The sequence below is a fragment of the Meleagris gallopavo genome, chromosome 5 (genome assembly GCF_905368555.1).
Source record: "Meleagris gallopavo chromosome 5, MGAL_WU_HG_1.1, whole genome shotgun sequence".
Lineage (NCBI taxonomy): Eukaryota > Metazoa > Chordata > Aves > Galliformes > Phasianidae > Meleagris > Meleagris gallopavo.
In genome coordinates this window covers 38,724,319-38,748,438 of record NC_139408.1, presented here as the reverse complement: position 1 = coordinate 38,748,438, position 24,120 = coordinate 38,724,319, and the positions used below count along the sequence as shown (strand labels likewise).

The following is a 24,120-nucleotide window of genomic DNA, read 5'->3' as shown; positions in this document are numbered from 1 at the left end:
TCCTCCATTTCTTGAAACGTATGAGATGAGAGGAGGAATCTTTAAGCTGGCACTGCTCCATTTCAAGATGGAAATCATATTGCTGCAGTGCAGAATAGCAAAAGCGTTCCAGAAAAAAATCAGAGAATAAGTGATTAGAGAAAGGCCAGATGTATTCTTCTCATATCATGACAACAGCTTGACTTCCACTTCAAAAAGTAAAATAATAAGATATTTTAAACAAGAATTGCTAAATATTTTTAAGTCAGCAAGTCTGAATAAGTCATGATTGAAAATTTAACAGAAACTAACAAAAAGCTCTATGAACCAGCAATACGATTGCAATGAATTTCAGACTGCTAGGCAAGATTTCAGCTGACTTAGGGGAGGAAAAATCTAATACAGCTTCAGCTTTTCAGAAGATAGGAAGATGGATCTGAATGAACATAGAGAAAACATTAGAATAACCTGTAATTTTTGATTAAACAGGTAGAAAGCAAAAATAACTGAAATTAATGAAGCTTAACAGAAATAGAACTGGTCAAATAAAATTGAGACCTTACTTTGATTATATGGAATTGGAAATTGATAGGAGGACAAAAGCAAGGACATATTTATACCTCTGATGGGTATTTGAAATGTGCAATGTGACACACTTTGATGCCAGAATTATATGAAATTAACTGGATGGTGTGAAATGTATTACAACTACGGTCCCTTAATTATATACAGTAATCTGTCAAACACTGCCTTCTTCCAATGAAACAAAAACAGCCTAAAATTTGTTCCTGACTACATTATTTAATATTATTTTAAATTGGAATACAACATAGAATTATTTATAACTAAAGATGAAACAGTTTAGAAGGAAGGAAGCAGAAGATAGTAATGTATGAGTCTGGTGACTTAAAATCAGTTTGACCTGCTTTCTGGATGCAAACTGAATTCAAAGGACTATGGAAATACACTTAAGGGACAGGAGGTCATAACCTTAGCAGGTCCACAGAAGATTTAGACTTCAGACCATAAGTGCTACTAAAATGAGAGATAGTAGCAGTAGAGAAAGTTGATATGGCAGAACTCTTTGCAATCCTGTTATGCTTTAAGTGCTCCACTTAAAAACGCATTTAAATAATTTTAAGGGATATGAAGAAGAGCACTGGAGATGAACAAAGGATGGAAGAAAGTTGAGAGCTTAAACAGTTACTTTAACAACGCAAGCTGAGGAATGACTTGTTCAGTTTATAAATACCTATAGTGAAAAGAGCAATATCACAGCATGCATTTCAGTTTAGCAGACAAAAGGTAAAGGTTCTGACAGCTGGATACTGAAAGATGACATTCAAGATAAAAGGCACATTTTAAACAGTAAGTAATTACCTCGTGAACAACTTGGGTGGATTCTTCATTGTGAGGAGCTTTCAAATGAGGGCTGGATGCTTCTTTTAAAGATGCACTTTAGTTCAAACAAGAATTTGAAGAAGTCTTGGAAACTGCACTCCACAATAGAGGAGGCCAAAACACTTCTGTCTTCTGAGTCAGACTAAAGGAATTTACACTCGAGCAGTTAAATTTGTCTCACAGACAGAAGTCTTATGCATTTTGGACACTTTGGAACACACGACACAGTTGAGAACTGTATGGCTACACTATACAGCTGCCTGCAAGGAATTAACACACAGATAAGGAAGAGTGTAAAACTGTGTAGGCAGAAGCCCCTATTTCTGTCCCAGGAATAGAGAGGAAAAAAAAAGCAGTAACAGCAAGCTACAGCCTAGTGCATGCCAGAAACTTTGCATTTTGAGACTCCTCAGCTCAAGTCTGCTGGGGACTCTGCTCCTTTCAGACTACTGTGTTATCAGAAAGATAAAGAAGCAAATCTTGTCCTCAGTGAAATAAAGATGAGCAGGCCTAATACCCTGTAGATGGACTTCACAGTGTAAAAAAATCGAGCCAGAAGAGATGGAAACACAGTGTTGGTGAAAAAATCTACTGCGTTACTTGTACCTATACCTGTTAGGAGAACAAGGGCTGCAAACAGTGAGTTTGCTCTGAGTGAATAAAAAGACCTCCATTATGGCACTCCCCTTTGGATGTAAAGCAATATGGTTCAAGTCATTGTTCTGCCTAGCTCAAAGAGAAAACTTGAAGCAGAATCTCCTGTACCTTACTTTATGACAGTATCTCAAGCCATGACATTGCTGGGTGTTTTGGGAATGACTGCCTAGTTCTTGCTATAAGTTTGATCTTTGAAGAAAAGACAACCACATTTTGAAAAACGCATTTTATTGAAAATCTGGGATACAGACTTAGTTGACAAGCATTCTCCTCCAAGAGAGGGACTAAATTTTTCCACCCAAGTAATCCTTTCGGTAACAAACTATCCATACACTTCACAATTCAGACCTTACGCATATCTGGCTGGCAGATTAAGCTAGTGTAGGAGTTTGTCCTGCACAGACGGTGAGTATAATGTACAGTCATCACATGGAAGTAACAGTTAAGAAACTCAAAAATTCTTCCAAGTTTTCATGACAAATCTATGGCAATGATCGTGCACTGCAATATATTTTTAGAGTTCTGTACAGGCCACTCTGAGACAGGCTCCTCCCAGAAATCCTTTAATTCATATACACTGTTAAAAGTTCACATGTCACTCTTCTGTAAGAAATCATAGTATCACTTTTGGATCTGCACTTTCCCACACGGGGAAAGTGGCCTTGTGGAAATAAGTAAAGCATGATTTGGAATCCAGGACTTGGCAGCTCAACAGCACTAGACCAAGCAATATATTTTTCAACTATATACTTTATTTGATTCATATTTCACAGTCTATTTCTGTAAAGATTTAACAAAAAGGTCATGTTTTATAACAGGGCTCTTAGGCTACTGTATTCAAAGCTGACAATGAACTTGAAAGGTACAGAAAAGGTTTACATTCCAACTAGAGGAGTAGAACTTCAAAAATAGCAAAAGTAATCAAAAAATACCAATGTTTATTTAACCTCAATAGAAAAACAGCAGTTTGTCTGAGCCATGAAGATACGCTGCTTGCTAATTGTAGCAGGGACTGAAGTCCCAGCAGACCATCTCACTGACTTTTTAGACTGGGACATGTGTTTTAGACTGACTTGTTGTGCCACTTTTAAAGTAAAAAAAAACAAAACCAAAACCCTCTAATTTTACTGCTTGCATGTTTCCAATTAAAGAGGCTAATGTTTCTGCTCATCTCCACTGGACCACTTCCAGACCCCTGCCGAGAATCAGCATCTATACTTGTCCTAATACAGTCAACTAATTTTCCTCAAAAGAACACCAGAGCTATACTGTTTTATTAAATTGCAGCCAAGAAAGGAAAGTCCTTATTGTTGAAAGCTTTACTAGGGCTTCTCGGAGTAAAGGCAGCTAAGAGAAACCAAACAGAAAGATATCTGCCAATGTATCTGTTACTAGGGCATTCAAAATCCTTTATGGTAACCACAAATCTTGAAGCAAAATTTGTCCAGGGATAAAGTTCCTATGGGGCCCTGGCCTTACTTATCTAGAGTTCTAGAGTAATTTTTCTAGTTCAGTAGAAACTGTTTAAATCTGGACTGATGCCCAGTAGATTTCTAACCAGCTGCTGGACATTATTCCAAATTTATCAAATACATACTTATCCAAATTAACCATTTGAAATGCCCATCAGCTGTAAGCTTACACGCTTCAGCTCACTCTTGGTGTCGTCAGGAAAAAACGTACGTGGTGCTGAGAGGACTATGAGAGAGTTTTAGCAGCTAGAGGCTCCCTAAGCCAAAGTGCCCTGCAAAGCCAGGTTTTCCATTCCCTTTATTCCAACAGTAATAGAAATAGGAAGGAGATCAAATAGTAAAAAAAAATTTATTTACTGTAAGGGTGGTCAAACATTGGAACAGGTTTCCTAGAGGAAATCTCTACGAGGGAGATGATACCCCAGGTTGAAATATTAGAAAAGACATTTGGATAACACCCTCATTAACAAGCTTTAGCTTTCAGTTAGCCCTGAAGCAATCAGCCAGTTTGATTCGATGATCTTTGAAGGTCCCTTCAAAGTAGTAACAAAGAATCATTTAAAAGGTCACCCGTGTACTCACTCATCATAAACAGCTAGAATTCAACTTCTTTTTTCTTACTTCCTTTCATCTCTAGAGAAAGCCTGAATCCATTGTGTTTCCTAGGAAGACAATCATTTCGTATAAACACTTTCTGAACTTCCTATTATTCTCTATAATTGATAGACAGAATAAGAATGCTAAGAAAAATAGAAAAGATATCCTATGCACTTTCCCACACTACACCTCTAAGCCTATTAAAGGCATCAGATCAATGGAACTGCCTCCTACTCCTTCCTCTAAGAAGCCCTTATCCTCTAGGATTCTTACACAAATGGCACAAGGCCCCACCATATCTACCCACCCAACAACTGTCATTTAATGCACATATCATATGTAGTTCTAGAAGAGCTAGTTATGTCCTACATTGTTACACTGTATTATGCTGCTTTCCTGTCTTCTGATTTCTCTGGTTGAATTTTGATATTGCGCGCTGCAAGTTGGGAGATATCCTATTATACACAATAGGAAACACAACACAGTCTTCAAAAATTTGTCTCTTAATATATTCCCATGTACCGTGCTACAGGAGTAGTAGCACAGCAGTTCAGCAGGAGAACAGGATGAACAATGAAACACATTGCTATTAGTTTGTTACAGCTCATAAAGGGCTTTATGGGGAATCCTGCCACAAAATTTATCTCTAGGCCTTCGGCTAGGGAAAACGTGACTCCCATTTCTCCCCCACGAGACATCTACAGCATTTCTTTACATCGGTTTTTCCCTAAAAAGGGGAAAACCCCTTATTAGAGGGAAATCCTTTGCACCTTTTCTACTGAGTGTATTTTAGGAAGTCTACAACAGCATTCTCCAGAGCCTTCTCTAATCTTAATTCCCAAAGGCATCAGAAAATGAAGGGGTCAAACCACAAACTAGCAAGAGTTCTACTATAATTTCAAGTACCTCTTTTAAGAATCTGAAATGAAGTGATCAGAGCATCAAAATACACAGTCATCTATATGGCACAATTTTTGGAAAGCATTTTCAAGTGGAAATGAACACGCTGTAAGCAATCCAGATTTCTTATCCTTCATAGGAAGAGACGTTCTTAGTTCTTTTACACAGCCTGCTTCTGGTAAAAAGCAAACGAACAGACTCATTTTATTGGAGGGACTGACAAAAGTGTCTACATAAACTGACATCTGTAGAATAGCTTTTGCAACTGACAACTGCAGATGTCTGCTAATAACATTGCGTAAGACGTTAGGCCTTAATTACATTTCATGTCAAGCAGGCTAGGGATGAGATACATTTACATGGACGAAAATGGTTTTGTTTAATTTCAAACTCAAGCAGATAAAACTTTCAGCAAGATTTTCCAAGTTGACATCTTTTTATTTAGTTATTTTTAAATAAACATATTCAGTCAATTTCTCTCAGTAACAAAAAAAAAAGGAGGGAAGGGAGATGGGAGGACTTGTTTTACCATGGGCCATTATGCCCCTTCTACTCTTACTTCTCTCCTTTTTTTCATTCTTAGCAATCGATTTCGTAGATTCACAGAATTGTAGGGGCTGGAAGGGACCTCTAGAGATCATCTAGACCAACCTTCTTGGCGAAGTAGGCTCTCTAGACCAGGTTCCACAAGTAGGCATTCAGGCAGGTCTTAAACATTTCCAAAGAAAGAGGCTTCAGTCTCTCTGAGCAGTCCGTTCCAGTGCTCCATCACTTCACCCTTACCGTGAAGAAGTTTTTATGCACATTTGTGTGTAACTTCCTAAGCTTCAGTTTGTGGCCATTCCCCCTTGTCCTATTGCCACTGCTGCAAAGAGTCTGGCCTTGTCCCTTTGCCTCCCACACCTTAGCTATTTATGGACATTGATCAAATCCCCCCTCAGTCTTCTTTTTTTTCAGGGCAGAACAGACATAGGTCGCTCAGCCTCTTCTCATAAGAGAGGTGCTCCAGGCACTCTGTCATCTTAGTGGCCCTCTGCTGGACTCTTTCCAACAGATCCTTGTCTTTTCTGTACTGGGGAGCCCAGAACTGGATACAGGACTCCAGACGAGGTCTCACTAGGGCAGAGTAGAGGGAGAAGATCACCTCCCTTGACCTGCTGGCCACACTCCTTTTAAGGCATCCAAGGATACCATTGGCATTCTTGGCCACAGGGCACACTGCAGAGTCCCAGGTCCCTCTCTGCAGAGCTCCTCTCCAGCAGTCATCCCCCAACCTGTACTGGTGCATGTGGTTATTCCTCCCTAGGTGCAAGACTCTACACTTGCTCTTGTTAAACCTAATCTGGTTCCTCTCTGCCCAACTCTTCAGCCTGCCCAGGTCTCGCTGAATGGCAGCACAGCTTTCTGGTGTGCTTCCTTCCAGCTTCATATCATCAGCAAACTTGCTGAGCGTGGACACTATCCCCTCATCAAGGTCACTGATGAAGATGCTGAACAAGACTGGAACAATTTCACAGCAAAAATAAAGAAGGAGTCTAGCCTTATAAATGAAAGATACATGAATAAAATAACATTTACCTAGTCTTGCCAAATTAACCCTGGTGAACAAGTATCTTCCTTGCACCATGTTTAAAAACGCCTCTGCATTCTACCAAGAAAATCCAAAGCCACTTGCCCTGAACACTTTTTAGTCATTAATGGGTAGTGCAAATAAAAACAGCTTTGAAACAAACACTTCCAGTGCAAGCCTTACAATTCTCATTCATTCATCTTTACAGATCAAAATCCAACGTATACTCAACAAAATCAAGTCACCAGGCTCCTAAGACTCCTGTCACTTTGGTCAAAGATTGCAATAAATACAGAATGTTGCTTCACCACAAGCAGATCTTCACTAATTCAAAACAACTGTAACCCCAAAAGCAAGATTCTCCATCAATAGTCAGCAACAGTCTGATACCACCCCACCAAACTAAACTTCTTCTCACACCAACTTCCTTCATCTACTTGCAACTGGTGATAGCCCAATACTGGGGACTGTTTTTCCGTGCCACTCTCAGAACTGGCAATCTGAAGATGGGAATGGGAAGAGACTTGCTTGCAGAATTCTGCAAATGATTGTCGTCTTCTCACAAGACAAGCAAGAATGGGAGAATGCCAGCAGAGCACATCCAAGCTTCCGAAGTCCAAGAAAGTATAGAGTTAGCATGGAATTTAAGGTCATACTGGAGTAGCGAGTACTCATCTTGTCAAGATCTCACTGTGCTGTCCCAGTCCCACGGCCGGCTGTAAAGATAAGTTGTAAATGGCATGCCACCTTGCACATCTTGGACTCAGAACGTTCAAGTAAAGCTTGAGACAGGAAATAGGAGGCACAGGAATAACTTAACATCTATGTACCATTTTACTACATGTTTGGATAAGTGGAGTCTTCAAGGTTGCTATTAGCTTTCTCTGAACCTGTTAGAGATGCTTCTAGCTCTGCCCATGACTGTGGAGCATTGTTCTTTATTGCCTCTATGAAAAGTTGTGTTTGGTGCTTCAGTCTGTCCAGCTCAGCTTGAGTCACCTGGTTCTGATGAATGAGCTCCTTGGTTTTTAAAGTGATCTCTAGCAATCCTGACCTGCGTAGCACAACGAGTGTATTCTGAAAGCGTCTGCACTTACTTTGCTGCTGCAAAAGCAGCTCGGGGCTAGTGCAAGTCTCTTCTGGTATCAGTGGTAGGCTCCACACTGCAGACTGCACTGTAGTTTGTGATGCACACTCATTCTCATGAGGAGTGCACTTTGCTGTCTGTAGAGTTCCAAAAGGCAAGAGAGAAGCCAAACCTGGAACTTTCGGAGTGTCAGCAGAAACACAGTGGAAACCAGGAAGAGTTGACGCTTTACCAGTTGTCATCAAACTTGAAGAATTTTGCTGGTTAGAATCCTCAGGAGCCTTAAAGCTAACTGGTAGATGGGCAAAAGGACTAGTAGACAAATCTGTGCTCCTTGATATAGGAGAAGTCTCCATTTTAGATGCTTCTGTGCAGAGTCGTTTATGGCAAGTGGTTTCCTGCCGTTCCTCTAGATCGAAGGAGTGATCCCTTTTGCAGGGCTGTGGTGCTATTTTGGGATAAGAGTTCAGGATGGGCAGGTAGTTAGTAGGATCATTTCTCTTTTTCCCGACAGGGTGAGGGTTAATGGGAGGTGGGATAGATGGGTGAAGAAATACCAGCTGTGGTTGAGCTGGAATCACTTCAAAGGATGGCTGGACAGTCCAAGACTGGAGCTGGGATGAACTCCCCTGAGAAGCATAAATGGGGAAAAACAATTCTTACAGCAGTGCTATTGATAAGAGTTAAAAAGCCTTAAGCAAAACAGCCATTTCTTCATAATTGATACATGCTACACAATATAACATATTGTGAGCAGCTTATTATCAAACTTGCTCTTCTCTGACAACAGAACATAACACTACAATCAAAGCTGAAAACTATACATAGATAATATATTTAAAAACAATTCAATTTATACACACTTTCCCTAATAAGAATTACAGTGCATGCTTGTATCATACAGTGCTAGTGTAAAATTATTACTGCAGTAGAGGCTAAACAAGAAGCACACAGAAAATTTGAAAAATAAACTTGAAAAATTCTGGTTATGAAATATTCCAGAAGAGTCGAAGACAGCACAGATATTTCAGGAGCAATTCAGACTCCCTCTTTGTTGAAATGCAGCAACTCCAATTCTGTCATTTCTATTCTTACAGCAAGCTTTTGAAATGGTTATTTAACACAGGCATTACTTAACGTAGCTTCTCAGTAAGTCTTGGAATCATAAGTACAATAAACGTTTGCAATAAATTTAAAAAACCATGAAGTTGAAAAAGAAGAAAAAGTACCGACTATCAATCAATTCAAGGAAAACTGCCTGTTTTAAGCCACAAACAGTTTAATTCCATCCCTTTGGTGAAATCCTGTGCAATGCCTTAAAAGCGTTATATGTCAAGAAAAGTGTTCAAGTTTTTATGTCCTTCCACAAATCACATTCTGCAATATAGGTAGGGTAATACATCAATTTTTACAAGACATCACCTTTTCTTTCACAAATACACTACTAGGGAGCTTCACAAGATCTCTTGTCCAGAAAGCAACCTGCTTTCTCTTGACATATCAAATGGTCTGGTAAAAAACTGTATTTCTTTCAGGAAAAACAAAAACAAAAAAACCTTCACTTTTTCTCATACAATATACTCTCTGCTGTTTCTCCAATTTCTATGGTCCATTATTTGGAATGTTACTGCAGGCCTGCTGAGGGCACTAGTTTTAGAAGCACTACAATATTTCATTCTTTTTTGTATTATTTTGACTCGCCTGAAATCCAACCTCTTTTCTTCAGCCTCAGAACATTTAAACTGGCAAATGCTAATATGCTTTGCTGAAGTCCACTCCTGTCAGCAGAGGACCTAACTTGACAAAGGTGGGCATATCCACACTGATTCAGATATTGAGACTCGGCAATGAGACTCAATTACCAACTCCGACACTGAGTTCAGTGGGCAAGAAGCCCTGTAGTAGTTAACATTAGTTCCTTATTTCACAGACAAAAGAACACATCCAAAAGAAAGGTACTCAGACAAATTAAGAGTGGGGAAGTATGTACATACCATGGCTATATAAACATTAGACAGAACGTGAAATCTTAAGAGCAAGGCTTTGGAGTCAGAAATTTACGCAGTACCCAGCATACTGGAGCCCCAAATTCATTGAGGCCCATAGAACTGTGATAATAGTCTACCATGCTCTTGTTTTTATCCCCTACTGCCATCTCCACTATTCACTTTCTTGTCCTTTCCACTCTCATTGTGTTCTGCTCTTATTTTCACACTCAAAAATCTCATTTTTATTAGAGAAGGAGACATTTAATTTTACAAATTCTGCAGTCAATTTTTTAACAAAAGATAACATTCTGCAGATACCAATGTTACTCACCTAAAAAGCCTTCTCACCTATTATGAACTTCTACAAACTTTACCTCAGCACTACTGTATTCCAGAGAATTAATTTCTGCTTTATTTTTTTTAGTAACATAGTTAGCTGTTTGCACTCTGAAATCAGGACAGCAGATAAACATCACTAAGCAGAAACACAGTGGTTCTAAGACAGAAGGTAATGCTGCCTGGGATTGAAACAGATAAACTGTGGTAACTGGGGACACTGCATTATTATTATTATTATTATTATTTTTGGTCCAGGGAGCTGAACTGAGAATTGTGTTGAAAAGAGCACATTGATAAGATGACCAGCATGACCACCTGAGGTAACGAGACTCAGTGGAAAGAGCTAGAAAGACACTCCGTTCTGACCTTGTCTTGCTGCTTTTACTTATTGAAATGAACATTTTCAATTTAAAATGATTGTCCTTATCCATAAATAATTAGATTGAAATGTTATGAACTGCTCAAATTAACTGAGTCTGGTAATTTTATCTACATCTTTCTCCCCGTATTTTTTTCCTTTTGCTACACTATCAACATTCAAGTTATGTGTATCATATGGCTACTTCTCCTACGTATTTGTAACAAAATCAAGAGTTCAACATGCTCAATTTTTGAACCCCAGACCAACAGCTATCCATCTGTGGTGCAACTTGTCTCTTTCCTATTACAAGAGAACCTGGGCATTTGTGTTTTAAGTCACGTGTGTTCTGTCCACACACCTAAGAACATGGCTATAAAAAAAAAATAAATGCTTCTTGTCAAGATAAGGCACAATGCTCAGATCAGAACCATGTGCCCCTACAAACGAATGACCTGTCGAATTATTGGAACAGGTTACTGTCATGGTTTTATATTTTTTTTTTGTTTTGGTTTGGCTCTCAGTATTCCGCATCAATACATCATGTAGTATACTGGGAGTTAAAGTGTTAATGCTCCAATTCCAGGCACCTATCCCTATACGTTACAGAAGTCATGGGATCTGACCCTTCCGGGTGGGGCGGTCTCTTACTGCCTGGCAGTGGGTGCTGGAGGGTGCTTTCCTGGCCGTTCCAAGCTTTTCAGGTTTGAATCGGTATCGGGAACTCTCTCTCTCTCCTGTTTTATTTGATTTATTAGTCTCAATTTCAATCAGATTGTATTATATTGTGTTATCTTGCATTCCGATATCATAATTAGTAAAATAAGTTTTCCTCCATAGATTGTTGCCGCTGTTTTTTTTGTTTTCCTCCCTTCCTTCCCATTTTGTGGGCTGGGAAGGGGAGGGCAGGGGTCTACCGCCCCCCTGTCACGGGTGTAGATTGATCTCGTTAACTCCGTGACAGATTTTGGTGGAGAATGCGGGCATAGTTCTATTTCTTAGCTTTTGGAACGAATCTCTCTCTCTGCTCTTAGAGAGCTTCGTTAGGGAGCATTATCAGTAGTTTAGGTTTCTGTGCTGGAAAACTTGACCTTGAAAGACTAGGCGTGCTGCCAGTGTTCTGGGATATTTGTAAACTTTGAGCACTGCTCAGTCTGGGTAGTGCCTTTTTCTTTTTTTTTTTTCCCTTTTTCCTCCTTCTTCTTGTCAGTTTCAATTCATTAACCCCTGTTTTAATAGACACCAGCAATGAACCCACTTTTCATTGTGGGGGTGTTGAGTAAAGGCTTACAAACCGTCATGTTACTCTCAACCTATTGGCAAATTGTCAAGGCCATAATTACTTGTTGTGGAATTATGTTCATATATAACTACTTAAGGGCATTGACGGAGACACCTGCATGGTACCTGTATGCAATGTGGTATGGTCTGAATTTTGACATTCACATCCCAGATGGAATGGCTAATTTTACAAACAGCACAACGTTCAGACCAGTCTCCAGGCTTCCTTATCGGTTTGTCAGACGGTTTTCGAATTCTGAATTAATACTCATGGGCGCGCTATTGTTTTCCTGGATTGTGATTATATTCCTTTACAAAGGGAAGGAGTCTCCTCCAGAACCAGAGAGTGCTGACTGGCAGGGAATATGGAGAGGTTTAGGAAAGATCTTAAAAGCAAGGGGACCCGCAGTGTCATGGGATTTCACACTTGAACATCTGTGGGATCCTGAGAAACTAAGTCAGTATTTGAGTCAGGGACAGCGCGGCTTACATAACTCTAAGGAGGTACAACTTATTTGGGGTTTGGCTTGTGCTTACCGCGCCCTATATAATACTATTCTGGAGAGAGAGAGTTTCCGAGCTGAGGTTCAGGCCAAAGTGGAGAATCTCCAAGTCAAATCTGATCAGTTACAAGAGACACCAGTAACAATATCAGTTGCTCCTGTGGAAGGCAAGAAATGGAAACGAGTGTCCACGCGTCTAGAACGGAAAAAAGAAGAAGCGGAGGCGGAGGAGGAGGAAGATCCAGGCGAGGGGCCCTCCTCAGAACCACCACCATCGCGAAAAGCAAAAGGAAAAACTAAGAGACATGCAGAAGAGACTGATGATGAGGACATCCTTATTACTACTCGTCGGCCCCTGAAGATGACTGAAATCCAAGGTTCAAGAAAGGAGTTCACACGGGGCCCGAATGAAACTATTGTTTCCTGGTTGGTTCGTTGTTGGGACCGCGGGGCCAATAGCTTGTTTCTAGATGGTAATGAAGCTCGCCAACTAGGAGCCATTGCCAGAGACCCAGCTATTGATCGAGGAATTGGTCGATGTTTGGATGAGTCTGCCTCCCTTTGGGAACGAGTGCTAATAGCCGTGAAAGAAAGGTATCGCTTCAAAGACGGCTTGAAGCCTGTGATGAAAAGATGGGATACAGTTGAAAAGGGTATCCAGTACTTGAGGGAAATGGCTGTGGTGGAAATGCTGTTCGACCCTAACTTTGTTCCTAACCACCCACGACAAGAACGCGATCCTGAGAGAGTGAGGACGACGCCTGAGATATGGCAGAGACTCATAACAACAGCACCAGACAGATATGCCGGTACACTACTGTCAGCTAATGACAGATACCGGGAACAAGAGAGAATACCCTTAGTTTTTGAATTGATTCTTACGCTCCAAAACTACGAACAACAGCTACCCCCAACTCACGCTTCCATTGCTGCCATCTCACAAGTAACGAACCAACTGAATGAAATGCAGGAGCAAATATCTCAACTGATTAATCGTGACAAACCTGTGCCAGTATCAGAAGTGCCCAGTGAAGATCAGGATAATCAAAAGAGTCTACTGAAGGAGCTGATCAAACTAATGCGAATCCTAACTAACGACGATGAACCTCCCTACTCATGGGCACCATCAAAAATCTCAGCTATTAAAAGCAAACGCTTTCCGGCTCCAGTGAGGAACAATACATCGCGAATTGCCTTGTGGCGTTACCTACGTGACCATGGAGAAGACATGAGAAAATGGCACGACCAAGCTACTCCTGTACTACGAGCACGGGTGAAAGAATTACAAAGCAGATCAATCACCAGTGCAGTTGCTCCACTTATCACAGGTAATGAATAGAGAGGCCCTGCCTTCAGCCAGGGGGGGGAAAGGGATAATCGAGTATATTGGACTGTGTGGATTCGATGGCCTGGCACGTCAGAACCACTGAAATATAAGGCACTGGTGGATACTGGTGCACAGTGCACTCTGATGCCCTCGAGTCATGAAGGGACAGAATCAATCCATATTTCCGGGGTGACTGGAGGCTCTCAAGAATTGACTGTGTTGGAGGCTGAGATAAGCCTCACTGGTAAGGACTGGCAAAAACATCCTATTGTAACTGGCCCAGGGGCTCCATGTATACTAGGTATCGATTACCTCAGAAGGGGGCATTTCAAGGATCCTAAGGGGTATCGGTGGGCCTTTGGGATAGCTGCTGTGGACACAGACAACATTAAGCAGCTGTCTGTTTTGCCTGGCCTATCAGAAGATCCGTCTGTTGTGGGGTTGCTGCAAGTAAAAGAGCAACAGGTACCGATTGCCACAAAAACGGTGCACAGACGGCAGTACCGCACCAATAGGGATTCCTTGCTCCCCATTCATAAGTTGATTCGTCAACTAGAGGATCAGGGAGTGATCAGCAAAACTCACTCACCCTTTAACAGCCCCATATGGCCAGTACGTAAAGCCAGTGGAGAATGGAGACTGACGGTGGACTACCGTGGCCTGAATGAAGTCACACCCCCACTGAGTGCTGCTGTGCCGGACATGTTAGAGCTCCAATATGAACTAGAGTCAAAGGCAGCCAAATGGTATGCCACCATTGACATTGCTAATGCCTTCTTTTCCATTCCTTTGGCCAAAGAATGTAGGCCACAGTTTGCTTTCACATGGAGGGGCGTTCAGTATACTTGGAACCGTTTGCCCCAGGGGTGGAAACACAGCCCAACCATTTGCCATGGGTTGATCCAAACTGTATTGGAACAAGGCAGTGCTCCTGAGCACCTGCAGTACATTGATGATATCGTTGTGTGGGGCGACACAGCAGAAGAAGTCTTCACGAAAGGAGAGCGAATAATCCAAATTCTTCTGTGTGCTGGTTTTGCTATTAAGCGGAGCAAAGTGAAAGGACCTGCTCAGGAGATTCAGTTCCTAGGTATAAAGTGGCAAGATGGCCGTCGTCACATCCCAACAGATGTGATTGACAAAATCAGTGCCATGTCTCCACCCACTAATAAGAAAGAGACACAATCGTTCCTGGGCGTAGTGGGTTTTTGGAGAATGCATGTTCCAAACTACAGCCTCATTGTAAGTCCCCTTTATCATGTGACGCGAATGAAGAATGAGTTTACATGGGGCCCGGAGCAGCAGCAGGCTTTTGAACAGATTAAACAGGAAATAGCCCGTGCCGTGGCCCTAGGGCCAGTACGAATGGGACAGGGTATAAAGAACATCCTCTACACTGCTGCTGGAGAGAAAGGTCCCACTTGGAGTTTGTGGCAGAGAGCCTCAGGAGAGACCCGAGGCCGACCCCTGGGATTCTGGAGTCGAGCTTACAGGGGGTCAGAAGAGGGCTACACTCCAACTGAAAAGGAGATCTTAGCCGCGTATGAGGGGGTTCGGGCTGCTTCTGAAGTAATCGGTACTGAAACGCAGCTTCTTCTGGCACCTCGGCTGCCAGTGCTGAACTGGATGTTTAAGGGAAAGGGTTCCTCCACCCATCATGCTACCGATGCCACTTGGAGTAAGTGGATTGCGCTGATTACGCAGCGAGCGCGGATGGGGAATCTCAACCGTCCAGGAATCCTAGAGGTGATCATGGACTGGCCTGAAGGCAAAAAGTTTGGAACATCACCAGGAGAAGAAGTAGCACGTGCAAAAGAGGCCCCACCATACAATGAACTACCAGAAAATGAAAAGAAATATGCTCTGTTCACAGATGGATCATGTCGTATTGTGGGAAAGCATCGCAGATGGAAAGCCGCTGTGTGGAGCCCCACACGACAAGTTGCAGAGGCCACTGAAGGAAAAGGAGAATCGAGCCAATTTGCAGAGGTAAAGGCTGTCCAGCTGGCCTTGGATGTTGCTGAACGGGAGAGGTGGCCAATGCTTTATCTTTACACTGACTCATGGATGGTGGCAAATGCTCTATGGGGATGGTTACAGCAGTGGGAGCAAAATAACTGGCAAAGAAAGAGTAAACCTATTTGGGCTGCTGAATTGTGGAAAGATATTGCCGCCCGAACAAAGAATATGGTTGTAAAGGTGCGCCATGTAGATGCTCATGTGCCCAAGAGTCGGGCTACAGAAGAACAGCAAAATAACCATCAGGTAGACCAAGCTGCCAAAATTGAGGTGGCCCAAATAGACCTGGACTGGCAGAACAAGGGTGAATTATTTTTAGCTCGATGGGCCCATGAGACCTCGGGTCACCAAGGGAGAGATGCGACACATAAATGGGCTAGAGACCGAGGGGTGGACTTAACTATGGACGCTATTGCACAGGTTATTCATGATTGTGAAACATGTGCCATAATCAAACAAGCCAAAAGGATGAAACCACACTGGGGGGAAGGGCGATGGCTAAAGTATAAATACGGAGAGGCATGGCAGGTTGATTATATCACCTTGCCACGATCTCGCAGTGGTAAATGTTATGTGCTTACTATGGTGGAGGCAACAACTGGGTGGCTTGAAACCTATGCAGTACCCCATGCTACCGCCCGAAATACCATATTAGGTCTTGAGAAACAAGTCCTGTGGCGACATGGTACCCCAGAAAGAATTGAGTCAGATAATGGGACTCATTTTAAAAATTCTCTTGTAAATACTTGGGCCAAAGATCATGGCATTGAGTGGATTTACCATATTCCCTACCATGCACCAGCCTCTGGTAAAATTGAACGATACAATGGGTTGTTAAAAACTATGCTGAAAGCAATGGGAGGCGGTACATTTAAACACTGGGAGAAGCATTTGGCAGAAGCCACCTGGTTAGTCAATACCAGAGGATCTATCAATCGTGATGGTCCTACCCAATCCAGCTCCCTACTTACTGTAGACGGAGATAAAGTCCCTGTTGTACATGTAAAGAACATGTTGGGAAAAGCAGTTTGGGTTCTTCCAGCTTCTGGAAAGGGCAACCCACTCCGTGGTACTGTTTTTGCCCAGGGACCTGGGACCACTTGGTGGGTAATGCAAAAAAACGGGGATGTTCAATGTGTACCACAAGGAAACTTGATGCTGGGGGAGTGCAGTCGATAATTCTATGTATATGTATATAGACGTGTGTGTAATGCATTTTAATCATCTTTTTCGCTTATATATGTATATAAATTAAGCATGATGTAGTGATGTAGAATAAGGGGTGGAATGTCATGGTTTTATATTTTTTTTTTGTTTTGGTTTGGCTCTCAGTATTCCGCATCAATACATCATGTAGTATACTGGGAGTTAAAGTGTTAATGCTCCAATTCCAGGCACCTATCCCTATACGTTACAGAAGTCATGGGATCTGACCCTTCCGGGTGGGGCGGTCTCTTACTGCCTGGCAGTGGGTGCTGGAGGGTGCTTTCCTGGCCGTTCCAAGCTTTTCAGGTTTGAATCGGTATCGGGAACTCTCTCTCTCTCCTGTTTTATTTGATTTATTAGTCTCAATTTCAATCAGATTGTATTATATTGTGTTATCTTGCATTCCGATATCATAATTAGTAAAATAAGTTTTCCTCCATAGATTGTTGCCGCTGTTTTTTTTGTTTTCCTCCCTTCCTTCCCATTTTGTGGGCTGGGAAGGGGAGGGCAGGGGTCTACCGCCCCCCTGTCACGGGTGTAGATTGATCTCGTTAACTCCGTGACAGTTACCCAGGGAATTGTTGGAGTCTCTGTCCCTGGAGGTGTTTCAGAAACACACAGATGTGGCACTCAGAGACACATTTTAGTGGGCATGGTGATGATGGATGGACAGTTGGACTAGATGATTTTGGAGGTCTTTTCTAACCTTAATGATTCTATGAAATATTAGCAAGAACCCACCTCTATGCTGGCTGTGACACACAGTATTTAACAGATTTTGCTCCTTTTCAAAACAGATTCAGTATAAAAGAATCAAGATCTATATTCTTTTTTCTTCACTCTCACTGTTTTCTCATACATATTCTAATAATAAAAAAGGCTGAAGTACTTTTGCCTTGTTTAAAAACACGAGTAGAAGCAAGAGGCCTAACAGTATACCAATACTTCAAACTTCCAGCTCTTGCTCTTTCTGTCAAAATACAGACCTTTTCAGCATCACACAGAAGTGTAGAGGAATAACACATAATATGATATTGGAAGATACAAACATGGAATGTAATTGTTGCAACATGAGATATGATATGTAATTAAGAAAAAAGTTGCTCAAATAAATATACCGAAACTAATTTTAGATACAGATTTAATTTGTTCATTTATAACTTTCTAAATGAAAGCTTCACATTGCATATAAAGCACTTCTTAGATTCTAGAAGTGGAAAGCCTACTCCTTTGTCTAAACTGAACAAAAAAGAAATCATCAGCTTCTGAATGGAAAAATACTTATTTTAGTTTGCTCTTTGGTGCCATTTCAATAACATTATGAAGACCTATTTTTTGCAAATCCCTTTCAGACAAAGAGCAGATGCAATGCAGCTTCCGTATTTCATCTTTTTCCCCCCTTAGCAGTTTTAGACGCCCCTCCAAAAGAGGGGTTGTTACTAACGAAACTTTACAAATTACTGCTTACTTTCTGGACTGCAATAACTTCATGCAATCCTTTTTGAAAGGAAAATATTTTAAAAAAATTTTGCAGTATTTTCTGAATATATTATTTTTTCCTTACCTGCTTTACTAGAACATTTTTCATTACAACCATAGGAGAAAGTGCAGGAAAGGAGCTGCTCGTGGTCACAGGGCAAGGCCAAGGCCCATCCTCTGCATTCCAACACAATGCATTCAGGACATCCTCAGAGTCAGTATGCTCCATAGCACTTAGACACTCTGAACTGCCATCTGCCAAATGTAGAATTCAGCTGTTAGTAGTTCCACATGTAGCATGCTTACTGTTTCCTTTCTGTTCTACTATTCTGTTCCCTTTCAATCAAGCCATTGTGAGTAATAAAGTTCAATTCTGCAATACCAATAAAATTAGATCTTTTGTGACAGCTATTAAATGACTTTATTTATTAAAAGACTTTGTATTTCACAATAGTTCTGATGCAAATACTGTCTCCACAAAAATCTATTTATTTTCGTTCATCTGTATTTAGTCTCCTATGGATGACATGCTACCACAAAGTCAGCTCTGAAGACTGTTATACAAAAGAACTAGCAGATTCTGGTCTGTGCTGCAGTCTTTTGCATTTTTTAATCTGCTATCTACAAACCTAGTGTGCACAGTACCTCCCAAAAAAACACTTTTAACTTATAAAGGGAATCTTTGTATGATTATTTGTTGATTATTAAAACAGAACATGTCTACATTTTGTTGATGTTACAAAAATTACTGTTTTATCAGGCTCTAATCTGACAATCCAGTCAAACCGCAAGACATTACATGACATAATCCAATAGTTCATTGATCACTGCAAAGAACAAAAGTTAATCTTTCCATTCCCACTTCTAGACTCTGAAGAATAAAGAATTTCTCCATTCAGTTCTTTGTTAGGCACATTTTTATATTTCCATGCCACTGAAATTCACAGGATGAACTACACAATGCTCCACTCCAAAAATTTTGATAGTAGGATTATTTTTTAACCTGCCTTAGATATCAAGACCCTACCATGTAATCAGACACAAACTGCAAAGGGTTGGAATCAGCTTTGTCCAACATCACTAGCAGTCTGGAAAGAAAACAGGAAGAAGAAAAAGAAAAGTAGCACAGTCTTTCTAAACCTGAGTATCCGGAGTCCTTGTCAGATTCAGTTGCTGCCATGCTGAAGTGATGATTCAAGCTCTTCATTTCCATCAGTTTGCCCAATATTTTCTTGAGGGTGTCAATACATGACTATTTTGTCTCCGTGCTTCCACAGTGCTGGTGGCTGTCTTCAACACCTCTTCCATTGAGGAACTATAAAAACCATTAAAAAACAAAACAGAGGCTTCCTCTGAATCTAACAAAAAATCCAACAGTATAAGTCAAAAGCGACTATGCATGTCCTTGCAGAAATCTTATCAAAGTTTTGAGGCCTCTGTTAAGCAATCTGTAGAATTCTATTAAATTTCCAGCTTCACATTTGCTGTTTATCACAGATTTAGGATAGCAAAGACTTGTCAGTAAAACCACAGCTTATTCCCTGCAAAACACTCTGAACTATTCATATTTAATAACACATTAGAGAACAGAAAAGACAGGCCACAATTCTTTGCATCACATTACTTTGTAGAATTTTTGGGATTCAAGCCTTCTACCTGCCTCAGGCTAATTTCTTAAGTTTCAAGGAAGTTCCCACAATCCAATCTTTCAGTTCCCTGCACCAACTACAAGGGAATGATACCACAGTAGACGTGGCTGTTGTGCCCTTTAGAGTAGGTTAAAACATGTTGAAAAATCTAACGCATAGAAATAAATTAACTGAAGCAGAAATACAGTACAGTTTTTTGTTGTTCTTGTCGAATGTGATTGCTCTTTTAAAACATACTATTGCTGTGAACACTGCCAGTGAATAAACCTAAGACAATTCAGAAGTACTACAGACATGGATTTGGCGGAAGGGGCAGATGACCATATCTTGTTCAGCTCTTTCCTTCAGCAGCTTGGCAAGTCAAGTACAGAGCACAGGTCTGCCAATCTTAGTGTATTACCTGAAGTAGAATTGTTCCATATGTAAAATCACTGGTGCATGGTACATTCATTTTGCGAGCACAGTACATATTTCTAACTTTGCTAAGAATTCTGACAATGAGGCAGTAACTCACAATTTCTGAACCCACAAATGTTAGTAAATAGAATCATAGAATCATTAAGGTTGGAAAAGACCACTAAGACCATCTAGTTCCCATCAAGTCCAACCATCCTCCCATCAGCACCATGCCTACCAAACCACTAAACCATTCTTCCCTATAGATGAATGTAATTTCTTGAACTGACAAAAATGCAATGCCCAGCTCTACCGGATGGCTCTGAAGTTCAGCACCATGGTTAACCAAGATCAAATAACATATATAGTGTACATTCGTTATCTGCAATTAAATCAAGGTTCTTCTGAGTGAAGTGGAATAGTCACTTATCTCTTTCTACACTGCCAGTAAATTAATCGGAGACTTTCAGGGATAGCTCAAATGACTCAAAGAATGAAATGTAAATAGACAACTAACATATTAGAGCCATTTCTCTACCTACAAAGGCAAAACAAGCTAAAAGCTATTCATAAACAATTTTTTCCCAAGAATTAAAGTTGCCCAAGTTACATCTGTCTTCCAAACAGCTATTCTAGGAGCACAGCAGAACCTGCAAAGCTGTGGTTTTGTTAGAACAGTCTGTTTCCCTGAGTGAAGCAAATCTTGTGATTAGAAAGAAGACAGGGATGAAGAAATCCATACTGCTAAAAGCACAATGCACACTATGTCTGCAAGTCACTCCTAGTGGAAATGTGGCCTTAGAAATGCCTCCCCATATCCTTTCTGAATGAAAATTCTGAAAGGCTGAAACTAGAAGTGACAAAACAGAGAAATGTAGTTACATGATGGCCTCCCCTGACGCGTACTCGTAATAACCTTCCCATGCTTCCTAACGGTAGGCAGGCTTTCGTAAAACTAAGAACAGTTTCTCCTCTTATAAAAGGGAGCAGAGACTTTGGCTAACAGAAAGCTGACAGGATGAAACACAGAAATTGACCAATACTATTCATAAAAATTTCCTATAAAGCGACTTTTTCAAGTTACATCTCATGTTAGAACTGTGTATTTAAATTAAAATTACAGAAACTTTGAACTTCACATAACAGACAGAGCAGGAGCCCATTAACTGCACTGACTAGTGACATCTACCTCAAGTAACACGCAACATACATATTCTGGAATAACCTACCCCCAAAAGTAAGTTTCTTCTTAAACTCCTTACACTCGATGGCTAGAATTGTGCTTCAAATTCTTAAGCCTTAGCACCTCCACTAATGAATTCTGTACATTAAATAACAGTGCTGAGATGCTAAGTGGCTGCCTGTAAAGGTAGAAGAATATTCAACAGAAGAAAACTTAATCACTAGCCTTTTGCCTCATTTCTACTTCTGTCTTCAGTCACACCTGCTGACCTGCTAACAGATATGGAGCTGTCAGAACTATGGAAAAGCAATGTAGGTGCTATCCCTGCCCTGTGTCTAATTCATAGAATCATCTGATAGGTCTTATCAAGGTATCACGATCAGGAAATCCAGTAATTACTGGCATTTTAAACTAGTTATCAGTTTACACTGTAATCTGTATGAATTTTAACTGGATTAAAAGCTATGAAGACAACCCTGCTTCGCAGTCACTACCAGAACAGCACGGCTGAATGTTTGCGGCATGGACAAGCCTTAAATGAAGTAACCGGATCCCAGCTTCCGTTACTTCTCCTTCTCCAAAGCAGACAGTAGTTAAGAAAGCACTGCGTATGGATGCTAGTGCGAAGAAGAGCTAGAAATACGTGAAATACAAGCACCCCTTCTGTCAGCCAGGCACTCCGTCGGAAGGGACCCACGAGGCTCGCAGAGCCCAGCTCCCGGCTCCACACAGCACCATTCAAAATGCAAACCCCGCGGCTGAGATGCTATTCCAGCACTCCAGCTGCGGGCCCTGGAGCTGCGACCGCCGCACGCAGCCCGCCCCACGCCCGGCCACTGCGGGACGGAACCTCATCCCGGCATCCGACCGGCGTCCTCCCCAAGACGCAGCTCCAGGCCGTTCCTCGGCTCCCCTCAAGGGAAGCTTTGCGAGCTGCTGGCCCATCTTCCCTTAACGAGGTAACTGAGAGGCACCCACCCGCAAGCAGCGCTCGGGACGGTGGGCGCCGAGCCCCCCCAGCCCGCACGCGGGGCTGCTCCCCACACCGCCACGCTCTCCCTGCCGCCCGCCTCCCCGGCGCCTCGCCCGCGGGCAGGGCCGTCCCGGAGCTCGGCGGGACGAGAGGTGCGGCGCAGCCCCTCCCCACGGCGAGGCGGAGCCGGTCCTAGCCGAGATCGGGCCGCCCCGAGCACTACGGTCACACCGCGCCCTCGGCGATAACGCGCGCCGAGCCGCGAACCCCTCACCTGCCCGCCGGCCGCCTCGGCGCCACCCGCTCCGCGCGTGCGCGGCGCCACCACCGCGGAACGCGAAGCTCCCTGCCGGCCTAGACGGGCCCGCCCCGGAAAGGGAAAGTGACCCGACCGCTTCCTTCAGCGCTCATGCGCGCGGCCGCCTGCTTGCGCCCTCTGTCGGTGGGGCGGGTGCAGTGCGCATGCGTGGCCGTTAGGGCGGGAAGAGCGGTGGGGTGCCTTGTGGCGCCGTGTGCGGCGCGCAGCCTCCTCGGGCGTTGAGGCGGGAATAAACTCGGTCTGAAGCCGTGTTCGCGGGCCCTCAAGCACAGGGGTGGGGTCGGGGAGTAAGCAGCTGTAGATGCACAGCGGTTGTGAGCACATGTGGAGCTTGCCAGGGAAAAAGGCACACTCAGGTGTTGCCTGAAAAACACTGGAGAGGTCCATCCATTCCACTGCTGTCAGAGAAGTGTCGGAAAAGAGAATCTTCACAAAAAACGTATGAGTGCTTTCTGCTACACGCAGAAAATATGAAAGTGGGTGAAGCTGCCCGGCCTGGACACCTGAGAGGATCGGGCAGGTGATCAGAGCCAGGAATTTGGGGTGCTGCTGAAGTTCCCAAATGCTGTGCTGAACAGTATAATTCATCTAACAAATGCCAGTTTAGGCTTTTCTAGTGCCTGTTGTGCTGTGAGGAAGAGATGTAGTGTATGCACAGCCACGTAGCAAACAGGGAAGGCAGCATCAGAGGTCCAGAACTGGAGTCTCAGAGAGGGAAAACACAGCAGATGAAAGAGCTTCATAAGCAAATGAGGAGTAAAGGATACTCTTCTCCTTGGCTGGTAAATATGGAATAGTGGAAGGAATGTGTGTGTGGATTTGCTTTCCATGAACTGCAGAAAGCCAAGGGCAAACAAGGAGGAGGAGGTGGATCTTCTACATCAGTTACTACAGCAAGAATAGATGTTCTTTTTCAAAGAACTCTAAATGCTGCCAGCACCCAGAAGCCTATCAGGATATTTTGCATTTGGAGATGAAAAGCAGTTTCATGAGAGAAAACAAAAGGGATGTGTGGAAGGGCTGAGCAACGACAGTGATTTCCCTAAATAGTAGTACGTAAAAGAAATGCTTCCATTGTAATGGTGGTCTTGGTTAAAGAACCTGAAACACACTTATTAGATCACGTTGGTCTTTTTAATAAGTTCCCGAATGGAAAAGAAAGGAATCTTTAGCCTCAGCCCTCTTTTGCAAATAATCTGTCATGTACAAAGCAAATCAAAATTTCTGAGGCTGTGTGAAATGACATTGTCATTTTGAAAATCTTATACAGAATGGGATTTCATTCCTACCAATTCAAAGTGTTGAGAAAGAACTGTAGTTACACGGACTGCTAGAATGCATTTTTGAGTATTTAAATACCAGATCTGTCTCTGAGTGCATCTAAACAGTACTGTGAGATGTGTGATATCTAGGCTGTGGATTTGGATCCGTTACCAT

The 24,120-nt window shown here is 42.2% G+C and overlaps 2 protein-coding genes across 3 annotated transcripts; one reads left to right on the top strand and one right to left on the bottom strand.

Moving 5' to 3' along the window:
• Positions 1-2,248: 2,248 nt before the first annotated feature.
• Positions 2,249-22,794, bottom strand: CIPC (CLOCK interacting pacemaker). 2 transcript variants are annotated; one of them, XM_085225383.1, is made up of 4 exons: positions 22,639-22,794; positions 19,304-19,478; positions 18,249-18,418; positions 2,249-8,292 (listed from the first exon to the last, which is right to left on the bottom strand). In XM_085225383.1, the coding sequence occupies exons 2-4, from the start codon at positions 19,374-19,376 to the stop codon at positions 7,414-7,416; spliced, it is 1,122 nt and encodes a 373-aa protein (XP_085081509.1). In that variant the 5' UTR covers positions 19,377-19,478; positions 22,639-22,794; the 3' UTR covers positions 2,249-7,413. The 2 variants fall into 2 exon arrangements, with proteins under 2 accessions (XP_085081509.1, XP_085081510.1); XM_085225384.1 differs by lacking the exon at positions 22,639-22,794 and adding an exon at positions 22,370-22,624.
• On the top strand, positions 10,884-13,471 carry LOC146544327 (uncharacterized). The gene has a single exon (XM_085225381.1). The coding sequence runs from the start codon at positions 11,597-11,599 to the stop codon at positions 13,469-13,471; it is 1,875 nt and encodes a 624-aa protein (XP_085081507.1). The 5' UTR covers positions 10,884-11,596.
• Positions 22,795-24,120: the final 1,326 nt, after the last annotated feature.

What these genes read in the sequence shown, in the direction of transcription:
- LOC146544327 (XM_085225381.1), top strand. Translation starts at nt 11,597, where the DNA reads ATGAACCCACTTTTCATTGTGGGGGTGTTGAGTAAAGGCTTACAAACC.
- CIPC (XM_085225383.1), bottom strand. Translation starts at nt 19,376, where the DNA reads ATGGAAATGAAGAGCTTGAATCATCACTTCAGCATGGCAGCAACTGAA. An exon ending in CAAGGACTCCGGATACTCAG is followed by an intron (nt 18,419 to 19,303) that starts GTTTAGAAAGAC and finishes TACATTTGGCAG; the next exon opens with ATGGCAGTTCAGAGTGTCTA. An exon ending in AAAATGTTCTAGTAAAGCAG is followed by an intron (nt 8,293 to 18,248) that starts GTAAGGAAAAAA and finishes TATGCTTCTCAG; the next exon opens with GGGAGTTCATCCCAGCTCCA.